Source organism: Parasteatoda tepidariorum, chromosome 8, assembly GCF_982258835.1.
Source record: "Parasteatoda tepidariorum strain Cologne lab strain chromosome 8, Ptep-v5.0, whole genome shotgun sequence".
Classification (NCBI taxonomy): Eukaryota; Metazoa; Arthropoda; class Arachnida; order Araneae; family Theridiidae; genus Parasteatoda; species Parasteatoda tepidariorum.
Genome location: NC_141762.1, coordinates 49704920 through 49724742, shown reverse-complemented (window position 1 = coordinate 49724742; position 19823 = coordinate 49704920). Strand labels below are relative to the sequence as shown.

The following is a 19823-nucleotide window of genomic DNA, read 5'->3' as shown; positions in this document are numbered from 1 at the left end:
CACCAGCCATTCCTCACACCTTTTACAACTAAAAATTCATTCTGCATTCTTAGTTGACTGTCTTTGTGGTTTTGGAATTTGGAAAAGCTTTTTTGCCTTTTATTCATTTCCTGTAATAAGTAACATTTCTCCCTCCCCTTTCTTATCTTTTTCATAAAGAAACATACATAATCAAAATAAGGTGGGAACTCCTGACCATTACCCAATAAGGATTTTTTTAAGTTTATTTTTGTATTTTAAAACGTGGAGAGAGGTTCAGGATGTTCCATCATTTTCTATTGTCAGTTCTGAGCAAAAGAAGCTGTTTTAAGATTAGATTTTTTTAACATTATTTTAATACTTTTTTTGATATTCTCCTTTTTTTATAATTATTTGCAGATAATTTCTGTTATATTATTTATTTGTACTTCATTTGCCCGAATACGTAATTTTACAACCAAATACAGTTTATTTTCCATTTAAAAATACATAAATACTTGTTCTAACAAGTACATAATTAGACTATCTTAATATATATATATATATATATATATATATATATATATAAATACCAGAGAATAATTTAAATTTATGTTTTCAAAATTCAATTAAAGCATTATCCAATGAAAACTGCTTTAAACCTTTTGTTATATATATATATATATATATATATATATATATATATATATATATATATATATATATATATATATATATATATATATATATATATATATATATATATATATATATATAACAAAAGGTTTAAAGCAGTTTTCATTGGATAATGCTTTAATTGAATTTTGAAAACATAAATTTAAATTATTCTCTGGTATTTTAACTTGGATTTTATAGATTTGATTTTTTAGCTTGCATACTTTTGAAATTAGACTATGCAATAGTGTCATAATAGAGAAAAGATATTGATCTATTTTCTGCCAATGACAAAATTAAAATATTTTGTAGATTGAGATCGATTAATTTGTTTAGTTTATTGCCTAAGAATAATATGATTTTTTTGGTGGCAAGTGAAATGGAATTTTTCGAAATTTTACCTACTGCAAAGAATTGGTCATAAACTTGAACATCTGTGCTTATAGATAACCAAATGTATAAATTCTGTGCTCATAACTGCAAATTAACTGTATGAGAAATAATCAGATAAACGAAAACATAACGCACTAGGGAATATAACTCTGTAGTGCTGGTCTCTCTTTTTGAGCCCATGCTAACCTTTAGTGCAACCCACATTTGCACATAGCATAATAACATAGCCCTTCATTAGAATATTTTGTCTCTTTTTTCTGGAGTTATCAAATGACTACACAAATCACAATAACTTCCTATTGACACTTAAAAATTAATTTAGTTAGTGAGAATTATAAAGTGTTATGACAAACAACGGAATATCAGAGATCTAATAAGTAAGCATTGAGAAAATTCCCTCGTTTGTTTGATAATAAAATTCTGACATTTGGCCTGAAAAAGAAATAAAATGCAAAATACTCACGCTGCATTTAAGTAAAATCCACCAAACAATATTAATGGCATCAAAAGTGGCGTTCCTATACTAAGGGCCACATTTAAAGAATTGCTTAAACAGGAAACCATGTAGCCTATTTGGAAAATAAACATTTTGTTGTCATGTAAAACATCCACACTTATAAAAATGCATTGTAATGACATAAATATAAACTTATCATAAACCAAAACTTCATTTAGTTCATATTTTTAGGTATTTTAAATAATTTCTAGCTTAAAAAAATGTATGCAAATTAATTTCTTCATCAGCATATGACTTTGTAGGTAATAAAAGTTGAGAAACTAAAAATTATGACGTTTGTTTGAGCCTTGTATAAAAAATATTTAATATAAATAAATGAGATGTAATCATATTTTTCTTCAAACACTTCGAATTTAAATTTTAAAAATTAAATAAATTTTTGAGCTGTTATTAAGAAGAACTGGGATTTTATCCCTGATGGTGTCTCCATTCAGTTTTGATTTGGAAAGTAAGGACAGCTTGTGTCTAGTACTAATCATATTGCCACAATCATATCAACTGCAATGTAATTATTTTTGAAAAATGTTAGAATTTACTGAATCATAATAATATTACATTTTGTTGCCAAGCTAGCTATATTTCCATAAGTTTTTCATCCCAAGCTTACTAAATGCCTGAATTAAATAATCTTGGGTGGAAAAAATTGAAAATATAAATTTAAACATTCAAAAATCACTTAATACAGTAATTAAACATAAAATTAACAATTCTTTCCAAAACTCTTAACATTGCTTTATGAGTAGTGCTTTATTTCATCGTTCAATTGATTTAACAATTTTAAGTTAAGTTAGTTTTTTTTTAACAAGAAAGTACTTACCAAATGAGGCAGCTGTATTAGCAATTAAAGTGAAGATAACCAAGCATATCGCGAAAGCTACTGGATCTGAATTAAGACCTGAAATTTATGTATATAAATTAAAATTGAATAAAACTTCATTGCAGTTTGAGTGTTAGGAATTCCCTTTATACCATAGTACATGAACAATAGTTCACCGTTTCTTAACAAACATACTGGAATTATTGAAAGATAAGAGAAAAGGAACACTCAATGTGCTCTATTGTGTACTTTTATTTTCTCATGATTTCAGTTCTGTCGTTAATCAATTCCGAAGTCATTTAATCTGAAAATAATAAATTGTGAAGTTTTTTTTTATAAAAAGAGTTACAAGAAAAGCCTATTATTTACAGGATGCAGATTAGAATTTAGGAGCTACAAGTAAAGTTAGCTATTTACTAGTGTAAAAAATTTTTATACACTTGTAAATAGTTACTTTTTATTTTGACTATGGAAGTTGTTATAAGAAAGTTAGGGTATATTGTATCTAATGCCATTTGCTAAATACCAGCAAGCCTGCTTGGTGAAGCCAAGCGAATTTAAGGCAGAATACGACTTCAGCTAGACACACGTCACAGCCCGTTTATAGGGCAGACCCATTCATTCATCCACAGGTCGTAATTTAGATCTGAACCAGAGAACGATCAATGTCCAATTCAGTACCCCAGAGATATTGATTTGTTATGGGAACATGGAGGACATAGTAACACGACAAAGTTAACGTGCTCCAGTTGCCATTTGCTACACGGAGAGTTTTCAGCCAGCGGGGATCGAACTCATGACCTTTTGGACATGAGCCAAACGTATTTATATATAGTATATATATATATGTAACATCGTTGCCGAGTGGAAGGATTAAAACAGGTCTTAGGCAGGGAAGGAGGGTACAAAATTTATTTATTAATTATTAGACAGAGCAGTTATGAAAGTATGAACACAAAAATTTGCGCTCCTCGGTTATATGTTAGGGAAAATCTTGCAAAGTAAAATCCGTAAATGTCTCTATTTAGGGAAATCTTAGAAATTACTATTGGTTTATGAAATAGGTCAAGTGGTTCCCACGAAGATTAAAGGGGAAAATGTCCTGCTTTTAATTGATGCATAGTTGAGCCAAAAATAGATTTAAGGACAGGATGTGAATTTAAAAGTGTGAGAAAGCATTTCGATTAGATTAATAAAATAAATAGATATTCAGAATATAACTAACATAAAGATTAATTGAAGCTTTTTATGTTACATATATATATATATATATATATATTTGTTCTTCCTACTACGCAATTTATTGAAGGATTATTGTGTTTAATTTTGATAATGTTGGTTATTTAATTTTGAATGATTAAATTTAAACTATAAAATCAATTAGCTTTGGCCAATAATTAAAAAGCTTTAAAAATTAAACTTTTTTAATTTATTTCTCGAGAATCTATTAAGGTTAGTTTATAGTTCAAGAGATTATTTAAAATAGCTTGTAATATTTAAAATACGGCAAATAAAAATAAGTTCAATGAGAGATCGCATTATAACATACCTATCATCCAATAAGTTATGACCACAAATAAAGCTGTCACGATTAGTAGTATAGGTGCCTGAAAATTATTAAACAAAGATAGATTGAGGAACAATATCAAGAAAGAAAGACATGCATGTTTAAATATTTTTTCTCTGCAGGACTTTGAAAAACAATGCATGCAGTTTCAAGCAGGGAATGAGATGAGTTCTAATTTGCTAGCAAATTCCGGTTTGCAGAATTTAGTATAAAATGCGCTGGAAAATCTCAGAAAAAAAGTACTTTATGTGCAATTAAAATGCTAGAAATATTAATGGGGGAAAAAACATTTTTATTATTCGTTTACTCTTCCCTGAGTGTAATTTAATAATTTTTTGTTTATCATAAATTTAAATATTATCTTTCTTATTTTCAGCTAATGAACTGGGGGGGGGAGGATTATCTTACAGCTACGTTACAAAAAACGGGAACCGCTGCTCTGCAGAAATAAGGGCACTTTATATGCTTCTTTAGAAATAAAAAAGTCTAGTTTGCTTTTAAATTATATTAATTTTTCTTAGGTAAGAGAAAAAATATTTTTCACATGTCATATTGAATATACTTTGATTCTTTAACTGAGTAAAAAGTTAATTTAAAAATATAATTGCTATAAAATATTATATTATATGCTTATTAACTAGGGAATGTAGCTAAAAAAATATTTAATAAAAATTAACACTGGAACTCACAGCTATTCTTTTGTACTAATACCATATTTAATTTTAAAAATGCATAAATAAAGCATATTTATTAATTATTTTTATGTTTTAAAATTTAAACGTTGTTAAAAATCTTTTTTTTTTTTTAATTATTGGTTTTGTTAAAATATTGAATCTGTTTGCGAAAGAAATATGAAGCATCAATCTATATATTTCTCTTACACAGCGACAAAAAAAAAACCTCATTACAACTCCCCGAATGGCAACGCTAGAAAATCGACCAATGATTTGCCGCTAAAAATGTCACATGCCAAATCTAGCTGAGGTGGCTCAACATATAGCGCTTTTAAAAACGGAAACGGAAATAACCAGAGAGAGCATTCTCACCAACTCTTCCGAAATTCACCGTATCAGCTGCGGCAATCTCATACTATTAAGCTAGGCAGAAGTGAGTAGTCTTTGTCGATAGATCTTTATTTTAGTGTTTTGTCGAAAGCGCTTTTTTCACGAATTGCGAATTTATTTCACGATTCTTGATTTATATCACGAATTTATTTGTTTTATTATTGTTATTAGTTATTCATTGAAAAATGAGTCTCAGTCGTGCTGTTACGCTTTAAGATTTTATACTATAGCACATTTCTAATAGGTTTAACGAATTACATGCCATTTATTTGAATTCAAATTTATTTTAATAACTTAGTATTTACTAAAAAGACGTTTATTTTTTTTAAAGTTTTTATATGGATTTGAATTATTGTTTTGAATTCTTAGAATTTTGTGCATTTGCAATGTACCTATGTTAGCAGCGAGCGAAGCGAGGTTGGTTTGCAAAGCAAACCATATAAGATTGCGTAGCAATTTTCGGGGGTTAGCGAGCAGGAAGCGCAGCCCACTAGTAAAATATAAAACTAAACACAATTTCCTTTTTTTTTTATTATTATTTAATGCAAGATTCTCGCTACCGCGCACCATTGCACCATATCGCGAAAAAGTGTTTGCTTTGGCGATGAAACAAACGACCACATTTAATTTGCCAATTTGAGAGAGCTGAAAGGGATTTTTTTTTTTTTTCATAGTTGAGCCAGACACTTGATTTTCGTATAAGAACTGATTTACCGCTGTCCATTGCTGCAGTCATTCCCCTAAATTCGGTTGACTGCTGGAGGAAGATCAGGGTTTTGAACGCAACAAAATATCTGTAATTTGATTCTTTTTAAAAATAATAAATTTTTTTATTGAACCCAGTTAAGAACAAAGTAGAGTTAACTCTAGTCGAATATTTGTTTTTTATAAAAGTTTTTCTTTCTTGAAATTTCTAAAGTATCATCAGAGTTTTAGAGACTGCATTGAAACCTATGTCAGAAATCAGAACTAAATGAGCTCTCCAGGATTTAAAAAATAAAGTTTCCTCTAATTGCACCTGCCGCGCTTACTTGAAATGCTCTTACAAGTAACAAATCAATTCGTTCCAGAATTTACCATTTGACACTTATAACCATTTTGTTTCCAGTGGTCTTCAAACTCTGTAAGCGTTAAATTGAAAGGAATGTTCAATTTTAAACGTCCATCTCCATTCATTTTTTCAAAATAATTAAAAGTTTGTTTCTGAGGAATGGGACAAAATTGTTCATGCTGTTTAAATGATCACGTTCAACTTTTTTGTGAGGGGAGTATATAAATGATTTTAAATGTTCCTTAAATTGGTCTTTGATATATTAGCACTATATATTATACATTCTTAAAGTGTTTTTCTATGGGTGTTTCTTAACTTAAAGAAAATTATAGAAAGTTGCCTACATGAAGTTTATAACAGAAAATATGAACCTTTTATCATAGCTGTCAACTCTGTTGGATTTTCCAGTAGACTATTGGATTTTGCCAGTTTCTCCTGGTCTTCTGTTTTAATAAAAATTCTCCTGGCTTTTGTACATTCTAGAAAGTTCCCTAAAATTTAGTAAATTCTAAAAAAAAATCCTTATTGAAATTGAATTTTTGCTCAGATTATTGCTTGCTTGAATATTTAAGTAAGTATTATTACTAACACATGGTGAAGCCAGCTTCATTTATAGAATTGAGTTTAAAACTTTTTTTTTTGTTCTAAAATTTTTAGTTTAGTTTAATTCAGAATTTCCTTTTTAAATTAATTAAAAAAAATCTTTTAACTATCTTCGATGAATTAAATGCCAATAATGATTCTAAATTATGATTTATCTAATGTTCATCATAACTGGTATAATATTGCAGTTTTCCTATTTTGATCATTCTAAAAATCTCTAACGTTCCCTATGTGTAAAATATTTAGAACATTATGCAACAATCATCGTAAAGTTTATTTTATTTTGTAACATTTTTTGGATATTTTCCTATCCATGTCGGCAGCTATATTTTATATATCAGGAAAAACAATTATTCAGAAGAAAAAAAAATCAGACAAAAAAAAAATTACCTCGGCAAGCGTTTTGCTCAGAAAATAAATGTCAGTCCTATACATCCCATTCCAATGCTCCCGTAAAAATATAGGCTGCTCAAGAGTAAAAGCCTGAAATGTAAAAATAATATTAATTAAAAATTAGCCAAAAATTTTCAGTTTAAAAGTAAAAAACTGCCTGAAGTTTTAATTTCAATTCTTAATGTTTCTAAATGCCTACTAGCCTAAATTTTTAAATAATTAAACTCTCAAATGCAGAAACCTTATATGTTTACTTAATTCCCCACACACTGGACTTTGAGCTTGCAATCCACAAGACAGAGTTTGATAGTCTGTCCTGTTTAATGGCAAATTGAAATGAAAAATATTTTTTGATCTATTAATCTGCGCTAATACATCAAATGCTTCTTTTCAAACAAGAAGTTAAAAAAAAATCATAAGTATCTAATAATTTATAAATATGAAGAGAAAAAAAACACAGATAAAACATCACTCTCAATGGTTGTTATAATTCATAAGAATTCAACTGGGAAATAATGACTTATCAGGAAATAAAACATTTTAAACTTACATTTACAACAGAAAACATATTCTGGAAAGTGAGGTTCATGAGCAAAAGGAAGAGAGCGCCATTTATGTTCATCACACCTTTTTCATCATAACTTTGATTTAGGTATACAAGACCAAGAATAAGGGCAATGACCTAAAAATAAGTTAAAAGTTTTTTTTAATACAAATAATTAAATTGTTTCGAACTAGAACAATATAAAGTATTTTTCTAATCAGCGTTTCGATATGAACTGTCTATAAATTTAATTAGCCTAAGTAGCTGCTCAATATTTAAAAGAGATAATGTTTTTTTTGTTTTGTTTTTTTTAAAGTTTATTTCTGCTCACGCTGACAACAATAATCTTAATTTCACTTTAGCTCATTATTTAGAATCATTCAGCGATAAAGAATGCTTTAAAAAAGCCTTATTGTATAACGACGAATGCCCCTTAAAAAGTAATTGAAAAATAAAATGAAAGATGGTGATAAATTTAGAATAAGATTTAGTGGATAGTTTCCAGTTTTTACTACCACCTCAATAAATTTTGCTTGAATGCTTTGGTTCTTATATCTATAACAAAAAAATATTCTGTAATAATTACGAATGTGTTTTGTGACAATTAGTAATTCATCGTTTTTTTTCTTCCTCAGAAGCTGATTAAAATCATGACATTGAGCTAAGGATTTTTCAATTTTTCTAAACTCTGTAATGAAAACCTCATAATGCAGCCATAGTCTTTTAATTCTGTATGATAACGCTGAGGAACACAAAGCTCTACTCGTTGGACTGTAAGTTCTGTCCTCCTCTTCGTTGCGTATCAACCATACCCAAGTCAAAAAATTTTATGGTTTTCCATTGATGGACCAACATAATCTTGATGGTAACCATCGATAATTCCATCATAAACCATTATATTTTTTTAAGGTAGCCAACATAAGTAACCATGAACTCAATCCAGGAATTTGGACTGATTTATGATGGTTCAACATAAGAATTGCAGCTTGTTTTGATGGTTTGTTCATGCTGAACCATTACGGATTTCCCTCATAGTTTCTTAGAAATCAAATATTGGAACGATCATGAACAACCATCATCCCAATGTAGGAATTCGGACTGATTTATGATGGTCCCACATAATAAAACCCAAATTGTTTTGATGGTATATTCCTGAGAACCTACAAGAATTCCCATCAAACCATCATGGAAATGTATAGTTTGAACCATCATGGATTGTTGGTCCATGAGAATCAAACTTCTCTTGATGGTTAACCATCGTTGTATTAAAGTAGCATTTTCCACCATGAATGATGAGTTTGTTGGCATATCAAAAATCATAAACACGTAATGGAAAATGTTGGATGATGGTCACCATCAAATGATGTTGGACCATCAAGAATTTTGACTTGGGCGAAGATGTAAAATATTCATTGAGTATTTTTGAACAGCATACCATTGCCTTATAATAAACATTTTGAAAGCATTATACAAAATCGTCCGATGAAATAAAACTTTAAATTAATATATCTTGCATTTTATATAAATAATATGATTGTATAATGTCCTTAGTTCAGTAATAAAAAAATTGATATCTAGGGGGGGGGGAACTAATAATTACTTTTATCCTAATAAAAGTTGATAAATGATATTGGTAATTATTATTTCAACCATGTATTTTATACCCTTCCTGAGTACACTAATTAAAATTTCTTGCATATAAAATTGCGATACTGAATAGTTTAAAATTATTATAAAAACATGTAACTCACTATACTCTGTAGAAATCTGACTTTTGTGAGCATTGGTTCTCTAATTAAACTGATCCATGATCTCCAAAGTACTGCTCTGAACTGGGAAAACCATCCAGCTTTGTACCTAGTTCGAAACAGCTATTATGGCAGTTATGTAATTATGGCAGCTACGTAACTTTTAAAAACATATAATAAAAAAATTTATAAAATCGTGGTGGTAGTAAATTTACATGCATGACCACAAAAATAGAATCAAAAAACGGAAATAAATAAATACTTAAAAAAAAAGAATTAGAAGCATGAATTTTAATTATTTGTATAAGATTTACTGGCCGATTTACTGACTAATATTTTCTCAAAATGTCACTTAAACATATCTATCAAAATGTACCAAATTTCCATAATTTTTTCGGGTTATATAAATACAAACCGTATGTGTACAAGCGATCAGGGTGCGTATGAGATACAGTTTAAAAATACATGCAATTTTTAAGCAACTTAAATTATGCTTACCTTGACTGGGGCTTTATTTGAGAATCCTAAAATAAAAAAATAATCAATAATTATTTTTAAAAAAATATTAAGCCATTCTTTTAAAAGAAATTTTATTAACTCTTCGAATTTCTACAAGAAATTTTAACTTTCGACTAATAGGAAATTCTTTAGATTACCTTCACTTCTTTTATGAGTTACTTTATGTTAGTTCTTTAATGAGTTACAAAACTTGCATTAAAATCGGAAAACAGTATGTATATATTGGAATAAAACGTTAGTTATCTATGCAGATGCTTGCTAGCTATAATTTAGACTACGTCGTGTGATCAGTTTTTTTTTTTTTTCCTTCCATTAGTTTGATTATTTTTCCCATAACTATTTCATAAAATTTGGAATTTTTAAAGACATATTTCAAAAATTTATTGAGCTTCATTTCATTATTTATTAGTCGGACATTTTTCTATATATATCTTCAAAAGTTCTATGTTTAATCATAGTTCATAAAAATTTAAAAGGCTTGTAACAATATGGTACGATAGGGTACAATATTTTGAAAGAGGATATTTTTTTCATCAAACTGCTACTAGGTATTGTTTGCTGATAGCTATTTTGCTAGTTTCTGCAAATGTCATTTGGTAACAGCGCAATAATTGTATACACGGAAATCACGGTGTTAGTCACCAAAATCTCTCTTGAAGAGTTGGTATAGGTGAGGTGGCTTATCATTATATTACCTCAAGCCCTTCAATTCCAATATGTTGCATTGCTCCTTATGCGTTCTATATATTTTAGTGAATATTAATGACTCTAACCTATTATATTTCTATTTTTTTAATGGTTATGAAAAGAAATTTTTGGTTTAGCTATCATTTTTAATAAAAATGCGAACAAAAATTTAAATTAGCGAGACTTCACAAATTTCTTTTCGTCCATCTCGCTAACAACTTAAAGCGGTTATAAATTATATATTTTCTCTAAGTTATATAAGAAGAAACTTTTAGACCAAGAGACTTAAAATATATTTACCACAAAGGAATATCCTTCTGAAGTAGTTATTTCTATTGTAGTTTGTTCCCTATCAAATTGATCGCATATAGCCTGGAATTTTTTTAAAAAAATTATTAATTAAGATAAAAAGTTAAATCATTAAATAACTGGTGAAAAAATTATTTTAATTTTCACTTTACTATTGTCATTAACTCTTTGATGCATATAAGACACTGGTGTCGCTTTATCTTTTTCTTCCGACGCTCTAATTTAAAGTAAAAATATATTTTGGTATGTTTCAATAACAAAAAAAAAAAAAAAAAACAGTCTAATATAGTTACTAAATAATTCTGTTAGATTATTAAAATTACCTTTGAATTAAAATATAAAATTAAAAAAAAGTACTTTGAAAGATTTTTTTCATTCATATTCAAATATTTATTAATAATTGATTTCGTAAATTAAAGAAATTTTAATGATGAATAACTGTTTCTCTTAGATCCAAATAAGTGCAAATTTGAAAAAGATTATTTGGAAGAATTCGTGCTAGGAAAATTTTACCTGAAAAAGACACCGGTTTTTCATGCTGAACTTTATAACCATAAATTATCAAAATGCTAAATATAATATTTTTCACTTATTTTGACCTAAATTAATACAAAATTATGGAAAATATGTTTAGTAAAAATTCTGCGTTAAAGTGTTAAACTTACTCAATTGTCAATCACGTGTTTGCTTCTTTTTCATTCTCAAATACAAGAAATGGAGTTACTGGAGGACGCCTTACTTTTATCATATTTATTTTTTAAATCCATTTTTATATCTTGTTCCAAGATTATTGATATCAAGCATACAATTATTAAACCTCCTGTTGCAATTTTTTTACTTGAATCCTAAGAGGCAGTAATTAAAATAGCTCAATAAGTTTCTACTATTGCTTATAGCTAAACCGTAAACTGAATAAAATAAAGTCATATTGACTTGCGGTATAATTTAAAGAAATATATTCTATTCTGAAATTGTCGTTTCCTTTTCTTGCACTGTTAAATATTTTCTTTCACTGAATTTAACGGTACTTCAAACAAAGTAACCTTACTAGTCGCGAAATTTTAAAAAAAATATGTATATTCTGACCAGTCAGACCAGAGTTTTTAAGTTATTAAATGTCACCTTTTCATAAATGCAACATCGAATAATTCAATTTCCAGCTTTCTTAAATAAAATTCAACAAAATATTTGATTTCAAGCAAATCGTATATTTAAAGTCCCGGGAAAGTATTTTTATATTATTGAAACTGTCTATTTAAAATTAAATATTCACTTGAACGTTTTGAATAAAAATAACGTGTTAAACCAATGTATCATTAGCTTTCATTGTTAGCGATGTTCTTTCAACTCTAATAGGTCTTTGCTCTGGTCAGGTGATAAAAATATCCATTTTAATTAGTCTGGTCAGAATGACGCAATAGACAGAAAATTAGTTTAAAATTTGTATTGTACAACGTCATTCTGACGCACAACTTATCACAGATACTTTTAGCAAATAATCACAAGGGTACATCAAGAGCTTTCAAATATTTAGAACACTTTCAACTATTTCATAATTTTGATTTAATTTAACTTCTAATTTAAGAATATTGAAAAGCAAAATACTCACGGCCACTTTCGCGCGACATTCTTCTTCGTTTCCAGGGACTATAGCCAAATTATGAATGTAAAAATCAGCTGGATTATAGTTGACTGGACAGCGCAGACCAGCTCTAGAACAATAATTGAAGTATCCTATCAGCCCTATTAGTATTATTAATTTATTTAAGTTTCATTGTCTTATAAACTTGTATATTGCCTCTTGTAATCAAAAGAGGTCGGAAGAAAAAGAATCGATTTTAAAGAACTTCTAATCGCATTTGAAGTTTTTAAGTTTGGCCTAACACTATTTTTAATTTTTTAAAAATGCTAAATTTTGTAAGCTCTTAAAGATGGTTCAGTGGTTAAGGCACTGAACTGCCATTGTGAAAGACCGGGGTTCGATAACCAGTGAGGGCTAGAAGCCCATCAAACTTCAGATCGATGGGTACCAGCTTGTCTGGGAAGTAAAGGCAGCATGTGCCTTTGTTCTGACTACATTGTCACAATCATGCAGTTGGTCACGAAATTGTGGAGCCTTAACCTTTGTGATCCCTCCGGCCCACCATTTGTTATTGTAGGAATGCTTTACTTTACTTTACTTTAAATAAAAGATTTTTGCAAAAAACTAATCCTCATAGTCAAAGAGATCGGTCTATTAGAAGTAGCCATTAATTTCTTCCGAAGAGCTTTCCTCGTAGTTGATTGCTTAAGAATAAAGTTACAGCTTTTAAATTATGCATTTTGTTTTTATGTCTCTAAGCGTAACTTAAATATATCTTACCCTTATGGGAGGTAGTATTTATGTCTATTTCAATTATTGCCATTATGATTTTCGTACGATAAATCCTTAAGGGATAAAATGAAATGCATTAAACATGGGGGAAATGAAAACCTTACGCTTAGTATGCTTACCTTATAAATCAAGTATTGATTTTTATTAAATTTATTTTTAGTGTAGGACTTTTCGATGGAACTAACCTGCATTTGCGTTACATGGAGAGGAAAATAACCACCCAAGGTTAGTCAGATGGGAAGGGGACTCTAACCCATGATCCATCAAGCACTGAGGATATTTTACGTCTACACTGTGATCGGTGCAAGCCGGATGCGGAATTCGTATCGACCAGTCATCACTAGGATTCGAACTCGGTTCACCTCCTTGGAAGGCAAATGCTCTATCCCCTGAGTCATCACGGCCCAAACGCTGCTCATGGATAGTATTACGTATATACTCAACTCGATATAAATATCGTATATACGCCCTACTCGGAAAGTCAATATTGTTTGTTACAAACTCCGCACTTGACTCTCACCCGCCACAGTGCTGACGTAAAATATCCTCAGCGATAAACGGGTCGTGCCTCCTTGCCGTCAGACTAACCGTGGGAGATTTTCGTCGTTTTCCTCTCCATAATACGCAAATACGAGCTAGTTCCATCAACAACTACAAAATCTTTCACGAAGGCAAATTTCTCCAAATACTTAATTCAAGAGTTTCCTTGTCTTGTAAATGGAGTTCAAAATTACAAGTCTATGGATTTGAACATTGGTAGTCATAAACTCAAAATTGTGATGGCAAAATCTGTTCAACGACGGTGATTAAAAAAAAAATTGTTTACTTGATTGCATTGGTCTTGAAAAAAACTTGTCTGTTTATTAAAATAGTGTTTTGTAGCTTGTTTACTTACCGCTCAAAGAATTCTAATGCTCTGGAGGCCCTGCCTCTGTACGCTACCCTTCCTTCAGCCATGAGCAATAAATGGTCGAACAATTCAAAAACTTCTGATGATGGTTGATGAATTACGCAGACAATTGTTCTTCCACTATGAGCCATGTCACGAAGGACGGAGATGACACTCTGTGACATGAAGGAATCAAGACCCGATGTTGGTTCGTCACAGAACATAAGTGATGGATTGGTTATGATCTACGATTGATGGGTAAAAAAAATATATATTTATTACAATCCGTACACGGTGTCACATGTATAGTTACTCTGTGCCACGCAAAATTAAAAAACACCAGATATTGAAACAGATTTTCAAGAGACTTCAAAAGGACTAATAATTTGAAATTTGTTTCCCGATTTATTTACTGGTTTATGATCATATTAATTAAGGCCTTCCATCTTGCCCAAGTAGTATGAGTATCTGCGGAACAATGCAATTCCCGTTCACTTTCATAAAAAAAAAATTATCTGTGTAATATATATGACAAGAAAATCTGTTTATCTCTTAAACTACAAAAATGTGGTTTATTGCTTTTCATCCTCGAGGTCTTCAGTCATGCGTTCTATTATAAACCATAAGAATGAATATTCCAATCTATTAATAAGTTCAAAACATTTCCATTCTTTAAATGATTCCAAACTCGTTAATCATAATTTACTCACATGCTACAATATTCTAAATAATTCAAATCCAACGATGCTATTTTAAAAAAAAAAATATGCATGCCACTTCTAACTTTTCCAACGTACTACTAAAAATAGAAAAAGTGCCATTGATAGGCGAATTATGGGACTTATACTCAAAAGGCAAGTTTTTTTTTTTTTTTTAATTCGCGTAATGAAAATTTTAAAATTAATGCAATAAATAAAACAGAAGGGTGAAGTTCAGTCTATCAGGTTGTGCATTAAACTACAAAGAATAACTAGAATAATTTAACTCTAAATACTTCTCCGAACCCACAATATCTGACAACCAAATCGTGTAAATTTGAAAAATTATTTGTTGATATAAAAAAATTCCAAAATTCAACATAAATTGGATAACTTGCAATTGATGCAATTTACGCAGAAAAATATGAATTATATGTATAAATTGCTTGTAATGGCTTTTTTAGAGTAATAATTTTTCAATAAATCTTTGCGTGCAAACTCCGTCATGCCACTATGTTGCACATCAATTCCTAATCGTTAATTTATGGTAAAACAGATCAAACATTTTTAAGCCTTCAATCATTTCTTCAGTTCCATTCTTCTTGCGGCAAATTCAACTTCTCTCGGGGAGAGATTCAAAAGACTGACGAAGAATAATGAACGTAAGCCTTCAGATCTCTACCTGAGGGAAGTTGATTATCAGATCTTCTTCACCAAAGACTGTTGGGATGGTATGCGTATTGTATCTTCTCACTTTTTCATAAAAAGTGTCTTTAGTATTTAACAGCATTCTTTAATAACCTATCACAAGATTATTTTTGACGTATTACTGAAAACGTAACCTAGTGAGAGAAACGCAAAACTTACCCTAAAGTCTTAATAAGCTTTTGAAAATATGGACGAGACTAGTCGAAGAAAAAGTTAAGGGTCTATTGATTTTCCAAATATTACTACAATGCCAAGATATGTCAAAATAGAATTTTTTTAATGGTAAAGATATTATAACCGTCGTTGTGTTCAACGACGGTAAAAATATTGCTGACCTAATTTTTGGGTTTACGACTACTACTGTTCAACTCCGTATCCTTGTAATTTTGAGCCTAATCCAGAAGACAGGGGAACTCCTGGATCAAATACCGAGAGAAATCTGGATTCGTGGAGGACATTTTAATGGAACTAACCCGTATTTACGTTACATGGAGAGAGAAAATCACGAAAACCTCATCAGCTAGCCTAACGGAAAGGGGACTCTTACCCATGATCCGTCTACCACTGAGGATATTTCAGGTCAGCACAGGGGATAAAGCATTTGCCTTCCAATGATGTGTGAACTGGGTCCGAATCCTAGCGATGGCTTGTCGATACGAATTCCGCTCCCGGATCGCACCAGCCACAGAGCCGACGTTAAATATCCTCAGTGGTAGACAGATCATAGGTTAGATTCCCCTAACACTCAGGCTAACCGTGGGAGGTTTTCGTGCTTTTCATCTCCATGCAACGCAAATGTGGGTAAGTTCCATCAAAAAGTAATCTACGAAGGCAAAGTACTTCCCAATACTTGATCCAGGAATTCCCTGTTCTTCTGGATTGGATTCAAAATTATTAGGCTACGGATTTAAACATTTGTTGTCGTAAACACAAAGAATTGGGTTGGCTGTTCAACGACGGTTATAATATAAAATAAAATGAGTAAATACAATGCCGCGCTATCTCAGGGGGTAGAGCGTTCGTCTCTCCGAGGATTTCCCTTGTCTTCTGAGTTGGGTTCAAAATTAAAAGACTGCAAAGTTGAACATTAAACTCTGCTGTTAAACGTCAATTACGAAATATAAAATAAAATGAGTAAATACGATTTCATGGATATGTATAATTTTTTTTTTAAAGTTTTGTAGAAAGAAATTGTATGCATATTTATATTCATGAACAATGAAAATTGATCATCGGGTGTATTTAAATCTTTGAATGAGCAACTGTAAATTAATGCTAATGAAAAAATAATTCAAAAAATTGAGAAATTATGAAACGTAATACTTAAAATTAAATAATAATGTAAACATGCAGATGTTTATGTTTATAATCAATTCATTTATAAAATATATACGTCAGTACCTCGGATGCAAATGCAAGTCTTTTTGCTTCACCACCAGAAATACCTTTCAGTCTTCCAGCAATGCCGATCAGAGTGTTAGTACATTTCTTTAAACCCAACTGAAAAAAAAAATAATTAACGTTTTATCGTAATTTTCTTAGAACAAACTGGAAAAAATAATAATAATTTACTTTTGTATTTGGTTTTGCTTCTAGAAATAAAGATTATTCTTCAAGAAGCAGCGTTTTAACATGTTAATCATTCCAATAATGTTCATATTTTGTGTAGAGTAGATTAAACACTGTAGAGTTTGATGTAGAAGGAGCTTGAATCGGCTATACTGTGCCAAACTTAAATGATTTTACGCACTTTGCATAGGAAAATCAAACAGTGATATTATCTAAGTCCGATGTGAGGCGTAAGAAGATCACTCAAATACTTTGTCTTAATCCTTGAAAAAAATAAAATAACAAATTTCTCGACTAAGACAACATGGTTGTTGTTAGCCTGCCTGTTTAAACGCAGTTTTAAAATCATTCTAGTAGATGGCAGACTAAGAAAAGAAATTAATTAATATTAATTTTAAAAAAAAAAAAAACTCTTCTTAGATTCAGATACTGCCATCAGAAGATTGGCAAACTAATTATTTGTTTCATTGTTGTTTATTTTAAAATTTACTTTCCCAAACTAATTTTTTAATTAAGTAAATTTTATACTATTCTATGTTATTTGCCCTTGACCTGCCATAAATAAATGTATCTCTCCTGATTATCTGAAAAATTTTAAAATATAAGTAAAGCACGAAATCCGAGGTTTCAGACTACTGACTGAGCACTATTTTCTACAGGCACATTTATACCATATTGAACTAACTGACTTTCCCAACTGCCTTTTGAGTAAGGAAAATGTTGGCATGAATTATGAGCACCTCTGGAACTCTTCTGCCTTCCGAAAGACCCACACTTCTTCCAATTTTATGACGATCTTCACTTCTTGTGATGCCTTTTTTTTTTCTTTTTTTTTTTTTTTTTTTGTATTGGACGTCAAGACTTATTAAGGCTTAATAAAGCAAGTATAAAAAGGTTATTAAAAATAGCTCTATTTTGGAGGGAATTGGTAAATTAGGTTTCTTATGCCTGATTTTACTGAGATTTCTCAAAACTTTCTCTGTATAAATTGTTGAACTAGAGCAACTTTTTCTTAAATAACAAAACATAATGCAAATTTTATCAGAAATAATATTTTTTTTGTAGACAACTCTGCCAAAAATTCAAATTTAATTATTGTTATTATTATTTTTTCGTTTAATCGCTATCTATATTATACTCTACAAAGAACGGAAAATATTTATTTTTTGTAATATTTACGTAAAATTACCCTGACCTCACCTTTGGAGTATAAAAATCCCTTGTTATTGTTGACTTTTTCTAATGGACTTTAAAAATAAGTTCAAACAAGAAAACAGCTTGATTTTTAAAAATTTTCTAATGATTTTTTCTAATGAACTCTAAAAATAAGTTCAAACAAGAAAACAGCTTGATTTTTAAAAATTTTGAATGATAATTTTAAAAAATTATATTTTTCATATGTTACTTTTTATATTCTTAAAATATGAATAAAAAAAATTCCTTTATAACGCTAAATGTTATTATAAAGCTCCTTGATGAGCGATAAACACATTACTGTTTCTCCTTAAGGTGAGCCAGTGTCAGTTTTAAGATCGTAAAGTTCAAAATTCAATAATATGAATAATCTTACCTCATTCATTTAAAGTTTATAGAATTGGCCCATATTACAGAATGTCATTGTATTTATTCTCATACGTGTCATAATAGTACGGGCCATAATGTCAGCTTAATCGCATGTATTCGATTGCATAAGCACGAAAAATGTATTTAATAAATTGAAGTGTGTTTAGTATTTCAGGACAGGACTGGAACACCAAGTCGGTCACGTGTGTAGCTGAAGTATCGTCTGTCAATTGTATTGTGTTCTAATTCATAAGTTTAAAATTAAAATGCTGCTGAAATAATGTTCAATGCTATTTACATTTTTTTTCTTCTTAAAACCATTTCTTTTTTATTCCTAAATATTATTTGTAATAAAAATATAGACGCACTCAAACGTTATGGGAGATAAATAATTTCAGACTACATTTTAAATGGTAAAACTCTGAATCCAATTTTTGGAAAAATGAAATGAAAAATAGTTTAATTAGTCAAAATTGTTAAATCTTCTTTCTCTTCTAATTTTTTCTGTTAAATAAACTATTGTGATCCCAATTACATATTTTAGACTTGACTTAATATTCCAACCGGAAAGTTTAAAACATCAGTTTTAAAAAGCATTCGTTATGATACAAGCACAAGGTATTTATATTATATGAGACACATAAAATAGTCAAGAACTCACCTCCACAATAACTTCGTCAACTCTCTGCATTCTTGCTGCGTAGGATTTTTGTTTATCCATTCGTAAAAGCGCCTTCCAAAGACAAAGAAATATAATTCATTTGAATTCAAATTTAGATTTTTAAAAAAAATAATAAATTAAATAAATTAATATTTAAAGATAAACATAGTAAATAGTACGTATCGACTGGTACACTTGATGAAGAATTCTATTTTTATGAATAGTTTTAACCCTAGATAACTAAACTTATTCAGTGTTAATCTGTTAAAATTATTAATTATTAAAATTATTAATCATTTGGTATGTAGATTACGAATTAAAAACAAGTATACTTTTATATTTTATTACTTATTTTAAACAAATTAGCGTAAACTTAAAAACATTATTCTATTTTATTTAAAAAATATAAATCTGGTAAAAATTATCGTTTGCAATCTCGGCAGATGTTGAAAGTCAGTTCTCCACAAATAGCCTTGTTGCAGTAGTTGCATGCGTATTTTATCATTCTGCTTTTCT

At 29.6% G+C, this 19823-nt stretch overlaps 1 protein-coding gene across 5 annotated transcripts in view; it reads right to left on the bottom strand.

Moving 5' to 3' along the window:
• w (eye pigment precursor family transporter white) overlaps positions 1–19823 on the bottom strand; it is a 54026-nt gene that overhangs the window by 4624 nt on the left and 29579 nt on the right. For all 5 annotated transcript variants that reach the window (XM_016051295.4, XM_016051297.4, XM_016051296.4 and 2 more), the window contains 12 exons: positions 19308–19379; positions 16916–17014; positions 14115–14353; positions 12455–12557; positions 10837–10908; positions 9829–9854; positions 9334–9439; positions 7589–7720; positions 7036–7128; positions 3910–3967; positions 2361–2438; positions 1490–1595 (listed from right to left, as the gene is read on the bottom strand). In XM_016051295.4, the coding sequence (XP_015906781.1) occupies positions 1490–1595; positions 2361–2438; positions 3910–3967; positions 7036–7128; positions 7589–7720; positions 9334–9439; positions 9829–9854; positions 10837–10908; positions 12455–12557; positions 14115–14353; positions 16916–17014; positions 19308–19379 (1184 nt within the window). The remainder of the gene's footprint in view (positions 1–1489; positions 1596–2360; positions 2439–3909; positions 3968–7035; positions 7129–7588; positions 7721–9333; positions 9440–9828; positions 9855–10836; positions 10909–12454; positions 12558–14114; positions 14354–16915; positions 17015–19307; positions 19380–19823) is intronic.